Source organism: Tupaia chinensis, unplaced genomic scaffold, assembly GCF_000334495.1.
Source record: "Tupaia chinensis unplaced genomic scaffold, TupChi_1.0 Scaffold000605_1, whole genome shotgun sequence".
NCBI classification, from domain to species: domain Eukaryota; kingdom Metazoa; phylum Chordata; class Mammalia; order Scandentia; family Tupaiidae; genus Tupaia; species Tupaia belangeri.
The window spans coordinates 3,486,950-3,497,556 of NW_006160123.1; the positions used below are offsets into that span (position 1 = coordinate 3,486,950).

General features: G+C 53.5%; 1 protein-coding gene across 7 annotated transcripts in view; it reads left to right on the forward strand.

The window, feature by feature from the left end:
* Positions 1 to 5,336: 5,336 nt before the first annotated feature.
* The window catches only part of BMF (Bcl2 modifying factor), a 23,344-nt gene continuing 18,073 nt past the window's right edge, over positions 5,337 to 10,607 (forward strand). For 2 of the 7 annotated variants that reach the window (XM_027775827.1, XM_027775833.1), the window contains exons 1-3: positions 5,343 to 5,476; positions 8,121 to 8,417; positions 9,860 to 10,020. In XM_027775827.1, coding sequence (XP_027631628.1) covers positions 5,353 to 5,476; positions 8,121 to 8,417; positions 9,860 to 10,020 — 582 coding nt within the window. In that variant the 5' untranslated portion in view covers positions 5,343 to 5,352. The other 5 variants (XM_027775829.1, XM_027775831.1, XM_027775828.1 and 2 more) reach the window with 5 other exon arrangements.

The following is a 10,607-nucleotide window of genomic DNA, read 5'->3' on the forward strand; positions in this document are numbered from 1 at the left end:
TCTCAGCTTAGCATGGCACCCTAGTCCTCAGTCTCTGTGTTTCCCTTACAGCCAGGTCTCTGGATGCTTTTTCTTTAGTATTTGTGTGATTTTGTTTTCGATTTGAATCAGTGACTAGCAAGTAACAAGCTCATTGACCAGAAATTGTGGCTTTCCATTTTACCAATTAGCAGAAGCCAATCTGTGTCTTCCTCCCTTCCCTTCCACCATTCCTCCTTCCCTTTCTCTCTCTTTCTTTCCCTTCCTTCCCACCCTCCTTCCTTTCTCTCTCTCTCTCTCTTTCTTTTCTAATTTTTGCCAGAGGGTGCATATGCATGTCAGAGAGAGACAGAAAGAGAGACAGAGAGAGGGAAGGAGAAAGCACCCGTGGGGCATGGCCAAGCTGCAATCCTTTCTTCTCCATCTCTCCGTCCTGTTGGGATTTTGTGCACACTGGCTTATGTACCTGGCATGTTTCTCAAGGCACTGGGGCCGGGGTTCAAGCTGCAGTCGGCTATGTGAGATCCAGCTCCCTTAGCCACCAGGCTATGGGGCCAGTCCTCTGGTATATTCTTTCTTTCTGTCTCTGTTTCTCTCTTCCTTTCTCTCACACACACAGGCACACACACATATATGTATGCTCAGTGCAATTCAGAGAAGAAAAGGTATCCTTGCAGACAGGTGGGCTAAGGCGCAGGGAGATGGAGTCACTATCCTAGGACAAGGCCGCAGGCAGAGGACACTCAGTCCCCCCCGCCGCCCGCCCCCGTCTTTCTTGTATGCACAGTCCCTCCTGGAGGTAGGTAAGGGGATCAAGCATAGGTTCCCCCACCGAGACCCCCACCTTACCCATAAATCAGTTTCCAATCTAAGCCCTCCCTAGGGTTTGAGTTACAAACCTCAGTAACCCCAGGGCAGCCTGCCTGGTAATTTCTATTATTCAGCTGTCAGCTGGTTTTTTAGAAACCTCTCTTCCCAGTGATCTAGTTACTGGAGTTTTAGAGCTCATTCCTTGTCTCCGAGAGAAATCCTATAGCCAGGTGAAACAATGGCAAGGGCCCCTGCCTGCTCTCTGGGATCTGGGTTTTCTCTTAGGCTGAGAGCAGCCTCCCCTTAACTCTTTGTGTCCCTCCCAGCTTGTCAGGAAGGCTCACCTCCCTCTCAGCCTCCATGGGGACCTGACGCTTTTCAGAGCAAAGCCGCTTTTCTCCTGGGGCCCTCCAGCCAGAGCCAGCACCAGTCAGGGAGGAGAAAACAAATTGGGGCAAGGGGCAGGTAAAGAGAGAGAGAGAGAGGCAGAGAGGACACTCTAAAACAGAGGCTGCTGCAGCTGCAGCGCGCATTTGCCCTGAGCCCTGAGCCCGGGGTTCATCTGTTCCCAGGGTGCTACTGCTGGTCAGGACTCTCAGAGCCCAGCTCTCCTGCCCAGCAGGCCCTGACACTGCCGTACTGGAAGGGGAGAGAGGGCACGGAGGGAGGGGTCTGCTTTGACAGTACTGACCCCTTTATCCCTGACAGTCCTCCTCTGGTCCCTCTAGCTCAGAAGGCGTGGCCCCTGCTGCCCTAGAAGCTGAGAGCACAGGAGGCCCTAGAGAGCAGGCTGGGAAGGCAGGGAGAGAGGTCTCAAAAGAAATGTCACTAGTGGGTACGACCCTTTCCTCATCTTGCAAACTGCCCAAACTCATTAAGATGACTCCCTCCTAGGGCCAGCAGGTTGTATGCTAGTGAAGGTGCTGAACTCCCACATGGTTGACCATGGTTCGAGTCCCAGAACTGGCAGCCTGAAAATCATACCAGGCAGGACCAGCAGTTAGTGTAATGGCTACATCGCTGGACTCCCATGTAGTTGACTGCAATTCGAGTCCCGGACCAGGTGGCTTAAACTTACGCTGGGCGTGTGTGCGTGCATGCCCAAGATTCCAAGAGGAGAATGGAGGAGAAGAGATTGCAGTATGGTTATCTCCCCTGGGGGGTGATTTCTTGCTTTCGATCTCTCTGTCTTTCTGGCGAGCACACACTCCCTATAGCAAAAACCTCTCCCAAAAAAAAGAAAAAAGAAAAAAGAAAATCATGCCAGGCATAGGTGTGTGCACCCAGGATCCCAAGAGGAGAATGGAGGAAAAGGGATTACAATGTGGCCATCCCCCTGGGAGGTGATTTCTCACTTTTCCTCTGTCTCTCCGGCGAGTGCATGCACACTATGGCAAAAACCTAATAATAATAAAGATAATAATAAAGAAAAGAAAAACGATGACTCCTTCCTGTTATCAAGCCTATTCCCCTACAATGGTGATTTTTAACCATTTATTTTAACCACAGATCCCTTAGGCAAACTGTTATGCACCCACAAACAGTCCAGTTTCAGTTTCAGGGGCTCATAGACTCTGAAACTCAGGACCCTGGTGAGCCTGTTAAGTGCTCAGACAGATTCCAGGTGAAAACTCTGCTTGCCCAGCTTTCTTGCCTTAGGGATCCGATTCCACCCTGCAGGACTGTAATGAACCAGCATCTTTGCTAAAGCTCTGTCTTCTCCCTCTCAGAGAACTTCATCCTCACCCCTCCAGGCCTGTGCTACCCCAGAAGACAGGTTTAGAGCTTTGTCTTTCAGATCCACTCTCTGTGTCTTTCTCTTTTTAAACTTTATTTACTTCTTTCTTCCATGAGCGAGAGTGAGACAGAGACAGGGAGACAGCACTCCCAACAGTCTTTTTTTTTTTTCTTCAAATTTTAATTATTATTATTATTATTATTCAATTCAACCAGAGAGAGAGAGAAAGAGAAAGCAAGCCACTAGGCCCGAGACTTGAACCACAGTCGACCATGTGGGAGTCCAGCACCACAACCACCATGCCACTTGCCAGCCCCCCCAACAGAGTCTTGATGCCACGATCTATCCCCAACCTTCAGCCAGCCCTGGAGCATGGGCAAGCATGTGTCCAGCACACTCAGGGAGGTCTCTGGACTTCAACAGGGAACCTCCCCATGTGGGATGACCTCGCAGAGTGTTGTATTTAACTACTGCGCCACTGTCAGGCCCCCAGTTTTGCTCTGGACCCTGAGGAATGCCCATGAGTGCCACTTGGCAGCCTGACACTCTAGCCCAGGAAAAAAGCCAGGAAGAAGTGATGGATGGAAGGAAGGAGAGGAAGGCAACTGTGCATGGGATCGAATGGAGGGCTCCCAGTGCCCTTTATGGAGGCTTGATCTTTTTGTCTCCCTACATATGGTATGAGTGCAAGGTCACCCTGACCATCTCTCACTCTCTTCTTTGGCCAAGACTTCTAGTAAAATAAAATGTCTCCTCTTGGTTCCAGCACCTCTTGCTGGACAACTATCAATTCCTGGGGAAACTGGGCTGCTTTTTTTTCCCCTCTTCTCTGTCCTTTGCGGACAGTACTTTCCTACTCCAGCAACCACAGCCCTCAATATATCTGGTTCATTCTTTCTCAGATGCACTACAGAAGCGAGGGAAAGAATGGGCAGAAAATAGGTTCAAGGAGACATCAGACTTCACAGGCAATGGCCCCAGCTCCCAGAACTTAAATTTGTCTCATTTATAACCCAGAGATAGCCACTTGGCACTGCCTCGCCCTATGGCCCTGATGGGCCAGGCCCCTCACCTAGGCGGCTGCAGGGACTGCCTCCCTGTCATGGATTTCTGAACTCTTCATTTATCTTGCCTACAATTCAGGCTTGGTCAAGTTGCTCATCTTCTAGAAAATCTTTGCCAGAGACCGCCAGTTCCATGGTGTGGTGAAGGCAGCTGAATCCCACATGGACAACTATACAGTTCAAGTCCCAGACCTGGAGGCTTGAGCAATATGCCAGGCATATGTGCATGTGTGCCCCAGATCCAAGGTCATTCCCCATAGGGGGTGCTTTCGCCTCTTTCTGGTGAGCCCTTGTGCCCTCTAACCAAAGACACCTCCATAATCTGGCCTGAACCTACCTGCTAAAACCTTCCCTTCCTTAAATCCCAGCGTGCGCCCAGTGGTGGAGTCCTTACACAGGTTCTCCAACTCGTTCTGTTGCCGTAGGCCTGGGCTCTTTTACCTGGTTTTCCATATTGAAAAATGTCCCAGGACCATCAGTTAGCATAATAGCTATGTTGCTGGACTCCCATGTAGTCGACTGCAGTTCAAGTCCCAGACCCGGTGGCTTAAACTCACACCAGGCATGTGTGTGTGCGTGCCCAAGATCCCGAGAGGAGACTGGAGGATGGAGGAAAAGGGATTGCGGCATAGCCATCCCCCCTGGGGGGTATTTCTTACTTTCTGTCTCTCTGTCTCTGTCTTTCTGGCAAATGTGCACGTCCTATAGCAAAAACCTCTCTGTAAAAGTTGCACTTCCTATAGAAAAAACCTCTTCAAAAAAAAAAAAAAAAAAGAAAGAAAGAAAGAAAAGAAAAGTGGCCCTTTTCTTCAGGGTCCAACTCAAAAGCCATCTCCCTGAAGCCTTCCCCAGTCTTTGTGTCTCCAGTTTGTCTGCATCCCTCAGCAGTCATTATCCCTGGAATGAATATGCTACATGCTGCTTTCCATCAATTAGGGCTACTTCTAGATTATAAACTCCCTGAAGGCTGGCACCAGGTTTTGGGAACTTAGCCCCGTACCTGGCGCAAACTAAGTGCTCCTAATTGTGGAGTAGCCCGTATGCCCTCTGGCCAAGAGGGCATGATTGGCACTATCTGTAGACGCTGCCATGATCAGCGTGTGTGTCAAACTGCCCAAGCAGCCCCTGATGTTTTTTTCTCTCTCCTCTCCTCAGCCAGTTACTTTGTCAGTATCCACGTTCAGTCAAAAAGGGGACACCTCCTTTAGATGTGTTTGACCGAATGTCACTCAGTAACAGCGCCAGACACACGTGTTTTCATGTTTCCTACAGCTTTGGGGCTGGAGTTTTCTTCTGATCCGCCTACCAGGCAGGAGGGCGCTTTGCCACTAGGCGGGGAGTCACTGGCACCCGCGCCTTTGCACCCACTGAACGCTGCCGGCAGCATCTGAAAGCTCCCAGCTTCCCCTACCTTCCCTATCCAGGCGCGCGGCAATTATTTAGCGCATTCTCGGGGGAAAAAAAAAAAAGACAAAAGTCACTTTAGCGCCCCCTCTCCCTCACTTAAGGGAGGACGCAGGGACTCTCTGACGCTTCCATAGCCTGCGTTAGGAACGGAATACTCGCGGACGACCGCTCTCCTACTGCGCTTCTGACGGAGGCCGGAAATTTGCTCGACCCCTTGCAATGTTTCCAAGGGAAGGTTCGTACGTCCGTGACCGTCCCTGGCACTAGCCCAGCCCGGGACTTGGGGTCTACTCGCCATTGGCCAGGCGTCGGCATGACGTGTCGGGAGGCGGGGCCTCGTCAGCTGTTTGCGGGATGCCCCGAGCGGGCGTATTTTGGAAACAATACCGCGCGGTGCGGAGTGGCCTCTTCTCGCGCCCGCCAGTGCCCGCTGCTGACGCCGCCCCTGCCCGCGCCTCCTGCCTCCCGCCTCAGCCCGGTGAGCTCCCGGGCGGCCGGGGGCCGGGCGGAGTTGGATCGCACCTCACCGGGAAGTGGGGAGCGGAGTCGCGCTGCGCATGGGGGCCCTGGGAAGGGTTTGGGCTGCGGGTGTCTGCGGTGACCATGAAGAACTGGGGCTCAGGGATACGGGAATGGGGTGCAAACCCACATCTGGGTGCGCTGTTCCAAAACGGAACTTTGGGGTAGCATTTGGGACTTGGATTAGGGTCCAGGTGGGCAGGAGATCCTTCCTGGAGTGCACTGCTGAGCTGACCTGGACGCCCAGGACGGCGAAGTCTCTAGGTCTGACTTTGGGGAAGGGCAGGTAATTGGGGGCTTCCTGCCTCCCTACGGAGTCTGAAGGCTCCTCTTCTTAACAGCTGGGCTTTCCCCTCCTTCCCCATCGAGTCTGGGCGCCAAGCCCCTGAGTGCGCGTCACGCTGGACCCAGGCGCGGAGCCCTGGCATCACGACTCGGAGGCCGAGACTCTCTCCTGGAGTCACCCAGGTCTGGTGTGTGTGTGTGTGTGTGTGTGTGTGTGTGTGTGTGTATCTTGTTTTCAGCCACCGTCCAGACCTGTGTCTGGCTACTGCCTTCTGCTAAGAGGAGGAGGAGGAGTCTAAATTGAGCATCTCTGCTGAGCCCCGTGGGGCTGCGCTGACTCCAGCGAGCTTTAGTTAGTTCCCCTTGCCTAGGATATAGCATACTCTGGCAGTGTTCTCAGGAGGAACCCTTCTCTTACCAGTCTAGACATCACTACTTCAGTCAGGGGAAGAAGCAAGAGAGGCTCCCTTCACCCTGTCCCAGTTCACACTTGACCTTTTCCAGCACCCATCAAGAGACTCCCCTCAACAGAAGAACCACCTGCAGTCTCTGTAGAGAGTGGGAGGGGTCGCGGGGCTCGCAGAACGACACCCTCTGGCTGCACCTCCCCCACTGTCCAATCCAGGCTAGGGCTGAACTTTGGGGCTTTGCTGGGAAGGATAAAGGGGAGGTGATGGGCTTCAAAGAAAAAGCCTAGACAATGACTCTTGCTTGCGATTGGCTTTGGAGGGGCCCTTCTTTGGTTGAGATTGGCAGCCTGCAGAGAGGAGGCCAAAGGCAGAAGGGGAGCCCCTGCCAGGTGACTAGCAGGACAGCACTTGGTCCTTTCATCTGGAAACTGTTTCCTGTTGCTGATAAGCTTGAGTTCCCTCCTCCCTCACTCCCATCCCCTTTAGGAAACTATCCAAAGAACACCATGTGTCTGCTTTGCCACCTTAGCAGGCACCTCCTCACCCTCCCAGCAAGAGAGCTGAGACAGGACCAGAGATAGCTCAGGGACGGGGTGGAGTGGAGTGGAGGGTTGAAGCAAGCCCTTAGCAAGAGCTTCCATTTGGAAAAGGCAGGACTTCTGAATTTAACTGAGGCTCCTTTAAGTACTTCAACCCACACACCATTTGGCTTGTTCTTCAAAGGAAGAGACTGGGGGGACAGACTCCTGGGGATCTCCAATTGAGTTTGACCAGGATGCACCTTTAACCGTTCAGGTGATTCTCGTTTTCTGACATGTATGTAGAAAGCTGAGTTGGAAGCTCAAGAGTTGGGTGGCTTCAAGCTCAGACTTCTAAGAGCCATCAGGTAGAGCAAGAGGAACTTCTTGATCACCAAGAAACTCATATCAACAACCTGCGTAGGATAGGCAGTGAGTGAGGTCACAGAGAGAGGACTAAATTTCACTTCCTTCTGTGAGACAGGTTACGCCAGTCGCAGGTTCAGCGCTGGCAGGGATGGTAGGCTGTGGGGACAAGGATTAGAGGTCATGGAGACTAGTGAGTAGGCTGAGCTGAGGGGAGGCTGCAGCTACCCTACAGGCCAGCCTGTGGTGGGCAGACAGCTCTACTGTGTTAGCTGGGAGGGCAGCTGCGCTGACTAACTTGGGTCTTTATCCCCTCTCCCAGGACACAGTCCTACCACAGGGCAGAGCCTGTTTGTTGTGTTGAGCAAGCAGGGGGTGGAGACTAGAGTAGATGGGTGGAAAGGCGGGGCTTAGCAGGTTTGGAGGGAACCTGGCTGTCCTAGGATTACTGGCTTTTGTTTTTGCTGCAGAGTTTGGAGCTCAGCTCAGACTGAATTGAGAGCTTGGAGGTTACTCCTTAGGGTAGTGATGATGATGATGTGTGTGTGTGTGTTGTTATATTTGCATATATAAGCCAGTCACCACCCTCTTCTGCCCTCCCACCTCCAGCCACTTGCAGAGGCTAGTCTTGTTTACATTTTCCCAGGTACTCTGCCTGCTTCTAGCAGATCCTACCCCTGCTATGGCTCATAAGCCTCAGAGTCTAGCTTTGTGACTGGCCTAGGCCTGGGTCAGAAGAGATAGGGCGAGGATGTCTGGGTCAGAGGAGGTAAGAGAAGGGGAGCTCTAGGTGGGCTCAGGGAAGAGGTGTGCAGAGTCCCAGAACACTGAGGCTATCCACATTTGGGTGGTGGGTGTCACCCCTGACAGTGCTTTCTTACCACAGTTATATGGCCTCTGTACCTGGTCCTGCTCCCTCAAATAAGAAGGGGGTGGTGGCATGGAAGAAGGAAGGGGAGGGGATTCCTTCCAGGACTGGTTTGGGCAGGGCAGCATCTCAGATGCCTGCATTGCTCCCTAACAGGGGAGATGGAGCCACCTCAGTGTGTGGAGGAGCTGGAGGATGATGTGTTCCAGCCAGAGGACGGGGAGCCAGGGACCCAGCCTGGGAGCGTGCTCTCTGCTGACCTGTTTGCCCAGAGCCAGCTGGACTGCCCCCTCAGCCGCCTTCAGCTCTTCCCTCTCACCCATTGCTGTGGCCCCGGGCTTCGACCCACCAGCCAGGAAGACAAGGCCACCCAGACCCTCAGCCCAGCCTCCCCAAGCCAGGGTGTCATGCTGCCTTGTGGGGTGACCGAGGAACCCCAACGACTCTTTTATGGTGAGTGCTCATAGCCATAGAACTCCTCCCACAGAGGTTGGGGGGAAAAAGGGGACTTTCCCTCCCTAGACCTGCCCTGCACTATTTCCTTCCCGAAATTGAGCAGCAGGGCCTGTTGATTCCCTGTCAACCTTCTACCTCCCTCCTGTTACTGCTCCTCCAGCCCCAACAAGGGCAAATAGCCCTGCCCTTCTTTCTGCTCTTTTGTCTCCTCTCGGTGGGTTTCGTGGGTTCACTGGGTCATTGTGTCTCCTTTTTGCATCCTGTGCCCCTTGAATGGCCCAGCCTTTGTGTCCAGGTGGAGATTTGCCTTCCATGGAGTGGTTCATGTGGCCCTAGAGAAGGGTGAGGATCTGTGAGTCGCTGTTGACATGGAAGGGAAAACCCAGCCAGTTCTGGGAGGAAGGTTACTCAAGGCAGAAGGTGGTCACGGTTACCACTTGGGACTTTCTGTGCTTGGAAGGGGAACTGGAGAAAGAGGTTGGGCCTGCCTGGGCTCCGTGCCATCAGAGGGGCTGTCTCCACGGCTAAATCGGACAAGACCCCTTCATTTGTGGGCTGAACCGGTTTGTTTTATAAGAAATATGTCCTCCTCTGGCAAAAGGGCAGGCTTAGATGCTGGGTCTGCTTCTTTTGGCACAATGGTTTAGGGAGGGAGGGTAAAGGTTCAGAGGTGTCTGACAGAGCAGACCTAGGAGATGTTGCAGTTACTCCCGGAGGGCACTGTGCCTTGGGCAGCTCTGGAAAAGCAGTTCTGGAAAAGCAGTTCTGGCGGGAGTTTAAGAGATTGGATAAGGCATGCGAGCCAGCTGGGAAGACGGAAAGGACTGGTGTGGGCTGGCGCCCCTAGCGGCAGCTCTTAGGCCAGCACTCGGTAAGCGTGGAGTCAGGGCTAGAGGTCTGGCCCCGGGCAGCCTCCAGAGAGGAACTTGGTGGTTGTGTGGGTCTCAGGAGTTTTTTCTTTCTCTCGTTTTCATGCCGCTGCCCAGAGCTTCAGGAGCCACAACCAGCCTTCCTTTATTGCGCTAAGAAAAGGAAGACACCATTTGTTTTTTTCTTCCTCTGTTCAACCCGGGCACTCTGGAGAGCTGCCTCCAGTGCTTTTCCAGAGAATTTCAACCTGCTCCTCCATGAATAATACATGGTGGTCAAGTGTAGCTTGATAAGTAAGGACAGAAGGTTGGCATTTTCACCCATGCACACTACCGCCCTGCCCTCTGCCATGGCACTGACAGTGAACGGAGAACCGTGCCCTTCTGTTCTCCCAGCATCAGCTTCTGTACACTTGGGCCGGACCTGGCAGAGTGCCCTGACGAAGGCAGGCTAGTTGCTCTTTCCATACTAGGGTTTATCCTGAGCCCCGTGTCTCAGCCAGGAGGGGCAGGCATGGGGAGAGTGGGCAGCGTGGAGAATGCTGAGATGTGGGTCCTCTGTCTTTGCAGGCAATGCTGGCTACCGGCTTCCTCTCCCTGCCAGTTTTCCTGCAGGCTTGGCTCTTGGGGAACAGCCCCCTGAAGGGCAGTGGCAACATCGAGCTGAGGTACAGATTGCCCGAAAGCTTCAGTGCATTGCAGATCAGTTCCACCGGCTTCATGTGCAGCAAGTAGGTATGGGGGCTCGGGGAAGAAGGGGTGGAGTCTGCTGGGGGTAGGGGCCATGACCTGCCTCTGCCCTCTTGTTAATAACTCTGGCTCTGCTGGGTCTGGAGGGTCCCAGAGTTTTGGCCTTGTCTGTCTTGATTCTCAGAAGTAGGTGGGCCCGACTGGATGGGCACTCTTGCCCTCATCTCCGGCCAAAATTCAGTTCATGCTCCGTAAAGTAGGGAGATGCTACAGTCTCCCCCTGGGGATGGGATAGCTTGGGGCAGCCTTGTTTGACAAACTGATTCTGTTTGAGGCCAGAGTTGGGGGTTGTCCCTTGCAGACCTAAAGAGAAGATTTTCAGGGTGCTGCAATGAAACTGGGCAGTTGGGGGGTGCCTGGCCGAGGTACAATGGGAAGCGGGTAACCAGGCCAAGGGATGGGGCCTGAGTGGGGGAAAGTGGTGGAACCAGTTGAAACCTGACACTTTCCAGCTGGGGAGGCCACTCCTCACTGTCTCTGTCTGGGAATGGGGGCCTGGGACTCTGGAGAGTATACCTCGGAGAGCCTCCCCAGACCGGCGGCTGGGCCGGGGGCTCTGGCGGCACAC